Here is a 15,246-nt window from a genome sequence, read left to right on the forward strand (position 1 = left end):
GGTGATGGTGAAGTAGGAATAGGGTCGTTGTGATATCTGGCTACTTCCTGCTGGCATTGGGGGTGATGTGTCTCTAGGGGGACCCTAGAAGAATGGGTATGGGGGATGTTTGTCCGGTCTTAGGAGAGTTGGCTGTTTCCTGCTGTCCAGGGTCTATGGAGCCATCTGAGGATAGGTCAGAAGGAACAGGTCCAGTAGAAGCAGCTGTGTATGTGACAGGAGATGGGGCATCTGGAGGTTGCTTCTCTGGAGCCGTTCTGGATATGCCTGGACTTGACAAGATGTAGGGAATAAGATTAAGTATATTTGGGGGAAAGAAAGTTTTTTCTAAGATGTACATTTGAAACCCAGAGGGATCATCCCACCCTTTGGAATAGGTAGTAAGTGGGAACTTTAGGCACATGTACTTATCTGGATGGCATCTATTTGGTCCATGAGAGGTTTGTCTGAGTGGGTTTCCTGTAGCTTGTAAGTTTACAAAAGAGATAACAGCATGAGTTAACAACACGAGCAGCAAGAGTTTAGACAGAATACTATCACTTTCTTCCTATGGAGTAGCTAGAAAAGCCTGGGATGAGTGGTGAGCTCCTTAATTGTATCATAGAAATGGGAGAGAGAACTAGAAACTTCCAGTGTCTGTTACAATCAGGGTTTGGCTTTTTTTTTTTTTTTTTAAAGTAAATATGATATCTTTTTTTTTTTCAAGATTTATTTTATGTATTCACCATTGCTCTCTTCAGACACACCAGAAGAGGACATCAGATCCCATTAGAGATAGTGTGAGCCACCAAGTGGTTGCTAGGAATTGAACTCAGGACCTCTGGAAGAGCAGTCAGTGCTCTTAACCTCTGAGCCATTTCTTCAGCCCAAGTATGATATCTTTTAACATGTATATTTTTTACTATCAGGAAGAGAAAACCTAAAAAGTAAAAGTTACATTTCTTTTCTTTCTTTTTTTTTTTTTTTTTTTTTTTTTTTTTTTTTTTTTTTTTTTTTTTTTTCTCCCGGAGACAGGGTTTCTCTGTGTAGCCCTGGCTGTCCTGGAGCTCACTCTGTAGACCAGGCTGGCCTGGAACTTAGAAGTCTGCCTGCCTCTGCCTCCCAAGTGCTGGGATTAAAGGCGTGCATGCACCACCAGTGCCTGGCAAAAGTTACATTTCTAAAAAGACAAATAGATCCAGATTTGAGATTGACATCCCTTCTAAATATCACAAAGTCCTGTTTAATCACAGCGGGTGGTCTCCTGGGCCTTCATTGATACACTCATTTTTGTTCTTGTTTTCTTTAGTCAGTATTTACAGGATGAAAGCAAGACCAAAAGAAATACAGATCTCAATCTCTTAGAGTGGACCCACTACAGCATGAAGCCACATGTAAGTGTTGCTCTGCCGTTTCCCACCGTCAGGCCTGGACACCTTCCTTTTTCTTTGTTATTTCACACATTTTCCTAAAGTACACTTTAGGCGTGTGTGTGAGACCCCAGTATATGTATGTGTGGTGGGCATGCTCCCTTTCCTAACTGCATTTGAGAATCAGAGGGACTCTGTTGTCATCCAGTGTGAGACTGAGCAGTGGAGCAGGCCTTCCCGTATTCTTGTTCTCCTATAATCCCTTATGTCTGATAGCCAAGACTGGGATACTATAGGCCTGGGCACACAGTTTATTCCATATAGGTTTATCTTCTAATGTTGCTAGTTGTGTTTCTGCCTCAAGGGCAGGACTAACCCTCAAGGCATGATCTTAGTTGATTACAACCTCTGAGTTGGTTTTCTCATCTCACTTGAAACTGTAGGGATTCTTAGCAGCAGGCACTTGTCCTGCTTCTTAAGAATGTGTAATTAATTTCTGCAGTATTGAAGTAGATTCCTGTGTTTCATAGCTGCTTTTTTTTTGTTTTGTTTTGCTTTGTTTTGTTTTGTTTTGTTTTTCGAGACAGGGTTTCTCTGTGTAGCCTTGGCTGTCCTGGAACTCACTCAGATTTATTGACCTTTATGCTGCTTCCCAAAGTCTGTTTAGAAAGAGACTCAGGATATCTGTAATGATATTTTACCTCTTCCTCTTTTCTGTTTGTTTGGTTTTAGGAGATTCCTCAACAGTTGAATGGGAGTGACTGTGGAATGTTTACTTGTAAATATGCAGATTATATTTCTAGGGACAAGCCTATCACATTTACTCAGGTGAGTCCAGGCTGCTGCCTGTGCACTATTAGTACTGCACTTTGGCAGTGCCCGGTACACTTCAGGCTCTTCAAGTGAACGGTACTGCTGCTAAGAACCTTGGGTAAGGCCCGTTCTAGCCAGAAGCAGTGTCCTGCCTGCTCTGTTGTAGCACATGTTCTCGGGCTTGTCCTGCTTCTGATGACCAGTGGGATAACTTGCTTGTCCTTGAACTCCATTTTTGATTGGTTCATGTGTGTTACTGTTACTTTTAGCTAGAGAGAGGTGTGTGAGAGTAGATGACAGCAGGGGGAAGCTGGGCCTGTGAGGACTCACCGAGTCCAAGATGGAAGCAGGAATGAATGGTCTTTCCTTTCTGCAAAGTACATCAGAAACTTTTACAGTTCTGTTTGATAGTGCACCTACTCTTTGTACAGCCAGAGTTGGCTCCAATTAAAATGATTTCTCATTCCTAGACCTATATTTGATAGCTTCTGACTGCCAAATAAACTGCTTGTTGAATAGTAGAACTAAATGCTTTGGAGGAACATGAAGTAAACTGGTGAATTACTCTTTCCAGTCTCAAAGGAAGAACTCGCTACTGATTAGTCTCAGCTGTTTTACTAGGAGTAAATGTCCTGTTTTACTGGGTGCATACCTCTAATCCCAGCAATAGGGAGGCAGACATTGGAGGAGGGTCTGTGAGTTTCATAGTGAAACTCAGCCTGGTTTGCATAGTGAGTCTGTGTCTAAAAAAAAAAAAAATGTAAAATATGGAGATAGGTCCGCCTGTTTATAGCAGTGCACCATGAATAGGGCAAAGATAGGAACTTCAATTTTGATTTTTTTGAGACAAGTTTCTCTGTAGCCAAGGCTGTCCTGAGACTCAGAGATCTGCCTACCTCTGCCTTCCCAGTGCTGGGATTGGCACCCACCGTCCAGCTGGAACTTAAATCTTATCAAGCGTGGGGGTGGGTGTCTGAGTCACCAAAGGTTTGGGGTGTTTTGCATTTTGTCACTCTGAAACCAGGCCAGTGAGTCTCCGTGAAAGCACTACGTCTCTCCCTTTCCTACCCTAGTCTCAGGGTTATTATACTGATACAGGGACACTATGGAGGCACACGAGCCTCAGACTCACCATCTTGATAGTTTAGCTGCTTTCTAACGTGTTGGGACTATAGGTGTGTACCACCACAGCCAGCTAATATAATACATAGCCAGGAGTTGCTTTTTCTGTGTGTGACATGGAGCAAAATTGATTATGGTAGAACAGAAATAAGATTGTAGATTTGTTTTTCACCTTTTAAATAAAAGTCATTTAAATTCAGAGCAGGGCCTCATAAATACTAGGCAAGACCTCTCCCACTGAGCCGTGCCCTCTTGCTCTAAGGTCACTTTTTAATATAAAAACAAATTGTTTTTTAAATGGTGTTCATTTAGAATATAGAAAAGTTTCCTGTTGTACCACTGCTTGGACCTTTCTATTTGCTGCATGTTTTACTCTTGTCCTGTAGTATATGACTCTGTATCCAGTTTTGGGTTTCTTAGCATGTAAGTACATGTAAGCATGTGTACAGTAATTAATGCCCTAATATATGCATATAGACTAGGTGTGTGGCACTTGTTATCCCAGAACTGTGGAGACTAGGGAACTAGAAGCTTGTGGTCACAGCCAGCTTAAGCTGTTTAGCAAGATCCTTCTCAAGCAAACAAAAAACATTTGTCAGACACAGTGACACGTACCCATAATCCCAGCCCTAGAGATGTAGTCAAGAAGATAGGAATTCAAGAAGGCCTCCTTGACTAGAAATAAATTCCACTGTGCTTTAGAAATGTGTGTATGATGTAAACTGTGAAGCTCATGTAGAGGACATGCATTGTTTTATTTATGACACCTAAAGGCTGCCATGCTGTGTGCAGAAGTGTGTAACACTGTTGTGGTTCCTTTCAGCACCAGATGCCTCTCTTCCGGAAGAAGATGGTGTGGGAAATCCTCCACCAGCAGTTGCTGTGACACTGCCCCACCTGGTCTTCCAGCTGCTGCTGGTTCTTTCATGGATGTTTCCATATACCTCATGCATTGTGGGTTAAAAAGTCCCCGATCATTTCTCTTCTCTCACAGGTACTGAGCTCTCAAGAGTGCATGAAGGCCTCTCCTCAGTGGCCCTTACTAGAGGTGTGGAGGGGCTGCTTGCAACCCTGTTTGTAAGGCTGTGCCTGCTCAGAGCCCTGAACTGTTCACCCCATATAAGAACAAATGCTAATTAATGTGTTCTGTTTTAAAGCGTTATTTCCATATGAATGTGGGAAATGCAGGATTTGTTATATGAATTGTTCTCTCTGTGTGTTCACACGTATTCACTCATTTGCAAACACTGGGCAGTGCCCCTTTCCCACTGCTCTTTTATAATTAGCTATAAATAATTTGTTTGGACTATTTATTTCTGAAAAGAATGTTAATCAAACTGCGCTCCCTGCTGCAGAGAGATATCAGCAGGAGGAGGAAGGAAGTCTTCACTAGCTTCTCTGATGCTGGAGTGGGAACTACCAACACAGTTAAGGTTCTCTCTTTTAAGGCTTGAAAATGCCTGAAGACATGACGCTGCTCTGCTGTAGGGGTCTGGATGCCCTTCAGAGAGTCTGATGCTATGAAATGGGCACAGTTCATGGAAATGTGGCCAAGGAACGCAGTCTGTGCGTCCTCAAAATGCTCATCTTAGAGACTTTCTTTTCTAGAACTGAAGTAGCCTGGCTTCCTCTTGAAACTGGATTCAAAGTAACTGTGACCATAAATGTTAAGTCCTAGGTGTGGTGAGTGAGCCTCACCATGGTAAGGGCCGGTCTGAGCGTTGATTTCAGAAGATGCTCCTCAATTTAAGCCTATTTTTCCTCAGAGTTTTTTTAAAATATATATATATATATATAAAGCTGAAATTAAGTTCTTGGCTCATCAGCATGCCCTGTGCAGCCCCACTGAGCCTTTTGCAGAGAGATTTAGTACTTGGCTCTGAGGTTGCCGGGTTTACAGTCATCTATTTTGCATATGAAAGTTTGTATTTAACTTTTTTGTTCATTAAAAATCTTACAGATGTGGTTATGCATTTTTAATTTCAGAAAGTTGGTCAGAGCATATTTTGCAAGATCTAGTGCCTAGTGTTGCTTTTACGATGTAATAAAAGACTGTCTGGCAGAACCTAGAATTATATCCTGATAATTTTTCCTCTTTTCTCTGCTTCAACCTTCCAAACTTGTTCTGGTACAAAAAGAGAGAGAGAGAAAATTAGATAAGCTATACACATGTTAGATAAATATTCACATCTGCTCGTGGAAAGCCTGGGCAGCTGATTGCAGGTTGTAGCTATTGAAACCTGTTTTAGCCTATTTTCTCTGAGACCTGAAGTGGCCTTGGTTACAGAAGCTGGGCCTGTGATATGGACTGAAATGGCTGAGCCCAGGTGGCCTAGCCAGACTGGAGAGCATGTGGTCTAATAACTCAGGGGTAGACTGTGTTGTACCCTTCCCAAGGCAGACTTCACAGGACCCCTTCCTTAGCCTAGACCCTAAGAGCTGTGCCAGTGATGCCAGGATCAGGCAGCTGGCCTAACCGAAAGAGACCAGAAGTTGATCGTGTCTACACTACTAAAAACTTCGTGCTAGAATGTTACCTGAGAACTTATGACCCAGGCCTATCCAAGTGGCTACCTGACCTGAGTTTGACCCCCAGTACCCACACTGGAAGGCGAAGACAGACCTCCATACTTGCACACACTAACCGATGGACCAAAATAGTAATAAGTAAATACATTTGAAAGGAATTTTAAGGGCCTTGGGTAGGTTTGTTCCTGTTGGCTCATCCCTGCTTGGATAGTGATTTATTCTCTGCCCAGGTGAGTGATGCTGTAACTAATGTGGCATTTGAAGGGTGTCCTCAAGTTTGCCACCGGTGTGTGCTTTTGACATGTATTCTTAAGCTTCATCTTCTCCAGCCTAGCTGGAGAGATGGTTCGGGGGTGAGGTCAGAATTGACTTTTAGTTTCAGCCCAGTTTGTCTGTAACAAGCAAGCTGGGCACCTGCTCACATCTGTAATCCCAGTTCCCAGTGAACAGAGGCAAGATCATTAGACCCTTCCTGGGAGGAACAGGAAGGGTGATGGGGGATAACTTTACTCTCTTCCGGCTTCTCATCACACATCTTCCTATAGGTATACAGTAATTTTTATAGAACATAGAAAATACCAAAGTACAGAATGTTAAGTTCAACGGCACTGCTTTACCTGTGTCTGAAGCCAAGCTAAGGTACCAGAAGCCACGGCTCTTAGGCACTCATGTCTCTGTACAAACAAGTGTGTGCATTAACAGAATTGTTACATTCAGCGTATGAGAAGAATAAAAATAACTGATAAACAGCTCTTGGTGTAACTAGTGAGTCAGGAAAATTAAAGCCAGTAATGTTTTTGTGAAATTCCAGTTTTGGAACCTGAAAGAAACGTTGCGTTCTGTTTAGCCCATAGTCTCTAAAAATGAGTAAAAATTTAAGAAATACACACTGCTGGTGACATCTCTTTCTGTAGCTGAGTGCTTTATGCTTTTGCTTTACCATGTATTGGAGCTGGGTAGAGAGAAAGTCCTCTGATGGCCATCCCTACAGATTACATATTCTACCTGGGCCAGCCAATTAAGGCTATTAGAACCCCTGCTCCTTCTCTTTGAAGTCCTGAATACAGCTTGGGCACTGCCTGGGGATACTAGGTGTTCACGTTCACTAAGAGGATGTACATGATGCTGGGATCTTGTGTGGGTGTGGGGGGTCTTCCCAAGATACAGTAAACTCCAAATGCACAATTTAAAGTACTGTAGTCAACCCACATTATTTAAATAGCTTTGTGAACTAATTTTGAGAAAACCTCATGTCAAGTAAGTTTTTAGAACTTATTTGTAAGTTGGAGATACAGCTGGCTTGCTGATTTACTGCTCTTAATTATTTAATATACACAAACTATCTGGGGTATGTTGGAATGTTAATTTTAACTACTTACCAATAAATCTCAAGTAGTTTTTAGATTTTTTTTATTGGAACATTACCATATTCTATCCTATGTCCAATACACAACACAGATATATGCCATTATTTTGTGAAATAAACGTTTGCTTTTTTAGGCTGGAGAGACAGCTCAGCAGTTAAGAGCACATTCTGTTTTGACTCTGGACACGCACATGTGGTGTACACTCAGGACAAACACACAAGGGTGGGGTCAGCTGGAGGGATGACTCAGTAGTTAAGATCACTTGCTTCTAGCCTCAGGAGATGCAATGCTCTCTCTTCTGGCCTCCTTGGGTACCTGCACTCACATGCACAAAACCACATACATATGTAATTAAAAATATAAAAATATTGAGGGCCCTGCCTGTCTTATACCATGTAAATGAGACTGGCCTGGCCTTGAGTCAATACAGGTCTGTCCAGCTTTAAATTTTGTTTCTTTTTTGGTTTTTCGAGACAGGGTTTCTCTGTGTAGCCCTGGCTGTCCTGGAACTCACTCTGTAGACCAGGCTGGCCTCAAACTCAGAAATCCGCCTGCCTCTGCCTACCAAGTGCTGGGATTAAAGGTATGCACCACCACTTCCCGGCTAGCCTAGCATTTTTTTAAGTGTAGATAGTGAGTCCTTATCTCAGACTCCTGTGGAACTGTTTACAGGAAACTGCCAGAACAACATAGAATTTTGGGGAGCATGTGTTTCAAGTATATAAAGAGAAGCTCTACCGTCCCCCCCCACACACACTATGTACATGTCACATGTCAAACACATGGCAGTCATTAAGTAGCTGGTGCCTTTTTTATAATTTAATATCAATAATATATACTTACAATAGGAAGATAAAATGTTGACAGAAGATATAAGTTCTGGTGACCTCTGCCACCCACTCTACTCCCAGACCTCTACAGCCCCACCCCCATTCCCCAACCTCCCACATCTTACAGGGTCTCACCTAGGGAGTACACCATAGCACCCCCAATTTTATTTTTATGTTTGTTTTGCAATCTGCCAGATCTAGTCAAGGTCCTACCTCTTTGCCTCTTCAGACTTCCACTAAGACTTGCACTCATCCATCCACAAGACCTTTTGCACTGCCTGTACACCTCACTGTATGTACACCCCAGCTTCCCACATCGACCCATTCATACTTGATTTCAGTAGCCCACTTTCTCCAATAGACAGGTCATCTGAACAAAAAAAAAATACTAGTTAATTAACACCATACATCAAGTGGACTTAATGGATACTATAGAAAATTCTATCCATAAACACCAAAGAATACTCATTCTGCTCAACAGCATGTGGAACCTTTTCTAAAAACAGGCCACATCCTGGGACACAAATTCATAAAGATTGGCATAACTCCTTGTATCCTATTTGGCCACATGCAACAAAACTTAAAATTGATAGCATTTAAATCCTCAAATATACAAACCTATTGACAAACTCATAAGAAATTGAAATAGTAATAAAAGGCCTAACAGCTATTTTTTTAAAAAGGAGGAAGAGAAGAGGAGGAGGGGGAGGAGGAGAAGCAGAGGCAGCAGCCAGAACCAGATAGATTCACAGCAGAATTCTAGACATTCAAAGAAAATCCTTAAACCATTCAAAGGGGAGTGGGCTAGGGGAGGGGTGCTCCATGAAGCAAGTATCACTCTGATACACAAAGCAGGTAAAGACAGAACAAAAAACTATAGGCCAATATCCCTTCTGAGCATGTACTCAAAAATACTTTCAAGCATAATACAGATATTCATCAAAAACATTATCCACCAAGTTGGAATTATCCCTGAAAAGCAGGGATAGTTAAACATACACAAGTCGATAAATGCATTAAATCACATAAATGGACAAAAATTGCATGATCATCTCAATAGATGCAGAAAAATACTTTGATAAAAGCACTGGAGACTAAGGCTAGAGTGAACACACCTCAGTATAATAAAAGTAACCCACAGCCAACATCATCCCAAGTGGAGAAAACCTTGAAGCAATTCCACCACTGGAATGAGAGTAGGTGTGGCCTTGTTAGAGGAAACGTGTCATTGTGGGAGTGGGCTGTGAGGTCTCATATATACTCCCACCACTCCAAATGACACAATCTCCTTGCTGCCTGTGGCTCAAGATGTAAAGCTCTTAGCTGCTCCAGCACATCTGCCTGCATGCTGTTGTACTTCCCACTGAACCTCTGAACCTGTAAGCCAGCCCGAATGAAATGTTGTCCTTATAAGAGTTGCCCTGCTGGGCACTGGTGGCGCACACCTTTAATCCCAGCACTTGGGAGGCAGAGGCAGGCAGATTTCTGAGTTCCAGGCCAGCCTGGTCTACAGAGTGAGTTCCAGGACAGCTAGGGCTACACAGAGAAACCCTGTCTCCAAAAACAAACAAAAAAGAGTTGCCCTGGTCATGGTATCTCTGCATACCAATGGAAACCCCAGCTAAGACACTGCAGAAGGGAAAGATCTCTAAATAAAAAAAACTCTAAGCCTCTGAAGAAAGACATGGAGACACTAGAAAAATGGAAAGATACCCTATATTCATGGATTAGTAGAATTTAACATTGTAAAATGACCATTTTACCAAAAGCCATTTACAGGTTCAATGCAAACCCAGTCAAAATCCCCATCCCATTCTTTACAGAAATAGAAAAAAGCTGTCCTCATACGGATCCACAAAAGACCCCAGACAAAAAGAGCAAAAAGAACAGTGCTAGAGGGATGACAATTCCAGATCATAAGATACATTACAGAGACAGAGTAACAAAGCAATATGTCATTGGCACAAAGATGACAGGAAGACCCAAGGCATGAGGTGTAACTTCAGCCATTTAATACTTGACTAAGACTCAGACAACAGCCTGAAGGAAAGACAGGGTCTTCAACAAATGGTCATAGGAAAGTGGATGTCCACACGCAGAAGAGAGAAAGCAGACCCATATCATCACCTTGCACAAAAACTAACTCTAAATGGAACAAAGGCCTTAACCTGAGACCATTGAACTGTTAGAAGAAAAAAGAAGCAGTATTCTACAGGATACAGGTGCAAGGACTTCCTGAACAGAACTTCATTTGTCTGAGAATTAAGGCCAACAATTGACAAGGGGGACTTCATGAAACTCAAAGGCTTCTGCTTTTTATTGTTTGGAAACAAGTCCTCCAACAGACGGCTGGGTGATGGAAATGTGCGTCTACACTGGGAATCCTATAAAGTCAAAGGTATCGTGGACTTGACAGGCAACTGGATGGAAGTAGAAAAGATCATATTGAGTGAGGTAACCCAGACCCAGAATGACAAACACCGTGTGGTCTCTCTTGTCGGAGGCTCCTAGCTCCAAATCTTCAGATGTGAGGATAGAGTCTATGGGAAAGCAGAGCAGAATCATTGCCAAGATAGTGAGAGAGTTAACAAAACACAGTGATTTGATCAGGGAAATGGGTAGGCAGGGGGTGGGGGGATTCTTAGGGATTGGGAAGTGGATAAGTAACAGAAAGAGATGGAAGGAAGGAACCAGGGAGTGACATGATACAGGTGATCTGATAGAAGAAGAAAGAAAACGGAGCTCCTTCATGGGGGGGACGGAGGTAACACAGACAAAGGTGGGAGGAGGGAAAAGGGGACAGCAGGATACAAGTGCTCTGGTGGGGGGAATGGGAAAGGTGGGGCTCTTTAGAATTTGTTGAGGGGGTAAATACAGAAGGAGTGGGGTGGGGAACATCGTAATAAGGTCATCTAGCTAGGTAGGGGTGAGGATGGCGATGGCAGTGCACATCCTTAACCCCAGTACTCAGGCGCCAGAGCAGATAGATCTCCGAGTTTGAGGCCAGCCTGGTTTACAGAGAGAGTTGCAGGACAGGTAAAGTGATACAGAGAGATCCTGTCTTGAAACAACAACAAAATCCCCAGAGACAAACAAACAAAAACAATTAGGACATCTGAGTAAAGCTACAAGGAATCATACTATTAACTATATTTAAAAAAAAATACAAGAAATTTGGTGTATAAATATACATATATATTTTAATGAACCTCTCTCATCTAGACTAATTGTTTTCCCTCCAAGAAACAAAGACCATCTAACAAGGGCTGGGGCAATGGTTCAGAGGTTAAGAGCACTGACTGCTCTTCCAGAGTTCAATTCCCAGCAACCACATGGTGGCTCACAACCATCTATGATGGAATCTGATGCCTTCTCCTGGTGTGTCTGAAGACAACTACAGTGTATTCATATGCATAAAAAACATAAATAAATCTTAAAGAAAGTACACATTTAAAAAAAAAAAAAAAAAAAAAAAAGGTTATCTGACAAAAGCCTTCTTGAATTGTTGTTCAGGGCTAAGAGATTCCTAAAACACTTTCTCATATATTGTTACTATTGTTACTAGGATGTTCTTTGCTTTGTTGTTATTGGAAGCCAATCACAGTAAGGGTCAGTTAGAACTGCTTTGTATAGTGAGCCACAATAAGCTTGGACCCTAACCAGCTACCCAGCAGCCCTTCTGCACCCGTGTGTGAGCTTTTATGGTGTTTGCATTTATAAGCTGCCCCTGGGGTGGACCCCAAAATAAGAGAGACACCTGCACCTATTTAGAATAAGACTTCCTTTTTGACTAGGGGTTGAGTAAAATTTAAGTTCCTCAAACCTTCCTGGGAACTGATATCGTACTTGGCAAAACCAGACATGTAGGTAGGTAACTGACATCCTAGTTAAGGCATGAATGTTAGACAAGGCAAGTCCCCTGCCGCAGGTGAATACCCCAACCACTGGGAACAGGGTAAGTGTACAGCAAAGACATGTTCCTAAGGAAATCTCTAAATCCCAACTGGTGAAATAACTCGTCACAGATGTTTGTGGATTTTAGGCTTATAAGCTCTGTAAGATCTTAACTCAGTGCATCAGTCAGCTCCTGAGTCTGACCTACATCCCCAATCAATAAACTATCCCTGTCTGACTGAGATAGGAGTTCATGTGGTTTGTGGGACAACTCCTGGACCCCAACAAAGTCACCCCACTGATCCTTTTCTATATTTTGTGTTGAGGCTTTGTCTTTTACTGTCTATTGTAATGCTAAGTGCAAGACCCCAAGACCTGGAGTTTGTATGTAGACCTGTGACCCTGCCCCAAGTTATTTCTGATTGGTGAATAAAGATGCCGACAGCCAATAGCTGGGCAGAAGTGGCATAGGTGGGGCTTAGGGTTCCTGAGCTTGGGGTAGAAGAAAGTGCAGGAGAGAAAAAGCCACCATGGGTTGGCTGAGCTATAAAAATGTGGCCGGCCAACTGGAGTTACGAGAAGCCCAGATGAAATATAGTTTAGTAGTAATTCAGAGTTATCAACAGGAAAGTAGATTCTGATAGCATGGAAGCTAAGGTGCCCGCCCAGCTTTTGTACTGATTAAGGCAATATTGTAAATATAAAGGCCGAGTATGTTTTTGATCCGGGAACTCAATGATCAAGGCAGGGAAGAAGCTACAGGTCAGGAATGAAAATAATTTCTACAACAATTTTGAGACAGGTCTCACTGTGCAGTCCAGCTTGACCTTGGTCATGATCTTCCACCCTCAGCCTCATGAAAGCTGAGACTACCGAAGTGTGCCACCATTTGTGTCCTGGGCATACTCATGACTGAATCCTTGTGAACGGAAGCTTTTCTAAGGCTTTGACACATGGAATAGAGTTTGGATAGAAAATTCTTCAGTGATGAGTTATCTCCTTGGGCCTGTGCATGAGTCTTGACCAGCTTACAGTATCAGCTATGGACTCCCTCTTTTACGATTGGCCTCTCTCAAACCCACTATGGAGTCCTTGGTTGTCCCTATAACACTTGTGCCATAGGTGGGCACACCTTACTTGCCAGGTTGGTTTTGATCCTTCAACTGGGTGAGACCATTGGTGCCTTTTCTTGCCCAGCTGCCTGTGACAAAAATGCCCCTAACCTGTAAGCAAGCCCCACTTCTCCAAGGACAGATAAAGACCCAGAATGCTGTGTGTGTGTGTGTGGGGGGGGGTGTTGTCCATGTAAAGTAACAAGTCACATGTTTTCACTTCCGTAGACAGGTTTGATGGCCCTAACTACACAGGATGTGCTTGATCACACATGGACAGTGGGTACATAGAAAGTACATCAGGATGGATGCTTGCCCCTGATTGGACAAAGGTGGTAAATACTTAGCTTTGTGCTTTTGCCTTCATAAGCCTCTGACTGATGTAACTTAGCAACATACTCTGGGAATCCCAGGCATGGACCTTGCCAGTGTCCATGGTCCTGGCCAGTATTTAATAAATCCTGCTTCAAATTTGGCTCAAAAATTGTGGTTGTGTCCTTATTCTCCACAGGTTTAACAATCCCAGGATGGTGTCCCACACCTACCACCAGGGAGTTTGTTTAGTGACCCCTCCTAGGAGCAGTGGCATTACTCATGCAGGGTGTCTACTCGGAACTGTCTTTGCATCTTTTAATTGGGTTATGAGATAGTTTTCACATGGGTTGTTTTATCACTCACCCCTTATCCCCTCATTTCTGTCTCCCTGTGAACCCCTTGCATATTCCTTTCAGCACTGGACACTCCCTTCTTTTCCTGGCACCTATGTTCTACTATTTCTTATCCCTCAAGGCACCACCCCTATGACCTCCAAGGTCCATTCCATATTTTTTTTCTTCTACAAGTAAAGAAGAGTCAAAGCTAGGATACGCATGTGAGAGAGACCACAGGATGTGTCTCTAGAGGCTGTGCCACCTCACTCAATACGTTTTTTTCCCTAGTGCCATTCATTCAGCTGCAGGTTTTATACAGCTGTATAAAATTCAGTGTATTTTAATTTTTTTAAAACTTCTATTTTTTATTTACATGTTTGTAAGTATATGAGTTAGGAAGTCAGAAGTGGTTGTCAAATCTTCTGGAGCTGCAGTTACAAGCAGTTTTGAACTAGTTCTGGGTACTGAGAACCAAATCCAGATCCTCTGTAAGAGCAGTAAGTGCTTTAATCTGAGCTATCCCCAGCCATGTCAGTGGCTGGACATTTCTTATTACTGTGAACAGAGTGGCAGTGAATCTGGATGCATTGCTACATACTGACCTCTAGGCACAACATAACCATTGCAACCAGAAGCACCCAGTACCGGGGTTGCCTGCAACAGGCATTCGTAAGGCTGGCAGTTCTGTCCTGGGTGGGAATGGACTCACAGGACTCTTACCCCATCCTGCTCCACGACTGGGGAGGGGGAGTCATTGTCTTCAGTTGTCCACCGGGCTACAATGGATACCCCTAGAGTCATGGTCATACAGAACAAAGTGAATAGATGTAGAAAAGACAGGGGTGGGAGGAGCAAGAGGGGATGGAGGGAGAGTAATCCGTATGCATTCAACTATTAAGGAACTTAGTAATTTGTAAAAACCTTGATAACCATTTGTAAAAAACTTGACCTCCTCCTGGAACCGAGTGGAATAAAGACACCTGAAACTGAATTGATTTTACTTCTGAATTTTTGTTTCATAATTTTTTGAGGGCAGGGATCATAACCCATTATAAATTTTATCAGAAAAAAAATTCAGAATCTATATCTGAACTTGTTCATTTTTTTTTAGAAGTGAATTAACCCTCACTTTTAAAAAAAGGTACAGGTGGCCGGGCAGTGGTGGCGCACCCCTTTAATCCCAGCACTTGGGAGGCAGAGGCAGGCGGATTTCTGAGTTCCAGGCCAGCCTGGTCTACAGAGTGAGTTCCAGGACAGCCAGGACTACACAGAGAAACCCTGTCTCAAAAAAAAAAAAAAAAAAAAAAAAAAAAAAAATTACAGGTGATTGATGGCTTTATTTTTCATTTTGAGGCAAGAGTCTCACTAGGTGACCCAGGCAGATCTTGAATATGAGATCCTTCTGCCTCAGTTTCCAAGGGTCTGGGATTACAGTCCTGTTTCACTAGGCCTGGCTAAATCTGTGTGTTTGAATGGTTATACTGGTATGCACACACACACAAATACACGTGTGTGTACATATACATATATAATATACATTTGTATAGTCTGTGTGAGATGTATGCTAAAGGCCTCAATAA

General features: G+C 42.6%; 1 protein-coding gene across 2 annotated transcripts in view; it reads left to right on the forward strand.

The window, feature by feature from the left end:
* The window catches only part of Senp2 (SUMO specific peptidase 2), a 35,481-nt gene extending 30,125 nt beyond the window's left edge, over positions 1-5,356 (forward strand). For both annotated transcript variants that reach the window (XM_034515050.2, XM_034515051.2), the window contains exons 15-17: positions 1,289-1,373; positions 2,082-2,177; positions 4,108-5,356. In XM_034515050.2, coding sequence (XP_034370941.1) covers positions 1,289-1,373; positions 2,082-2,177; positions 4,108-4,170 — 244 coding nt within the window. In that variant the 3' untranslated portion in view covers positions 4,171-5,356. The remainder of the gene's footprint in view (positions 1-1,288; positions 1,374-2,081; positions 2,178-4,107) is intronic.
* Positions 5,357-15,246: the final 9,890 nt, after the last annotated feature.

Source organism: Arvicanthis niloticus, chromosome 12 (genome assembly GCF_011762505.2).
Source record: "Arvicanthis niloticus isolate mArvNil1 chromosome 12, mArvNil1.pat.X, whole genome shotgun sequence".
NCBI lineage: Eukaryota > Metazoa > Chordata > Mammalia > Rodentia > Muridae > Arvicanthis > Arvicanthis niloticus.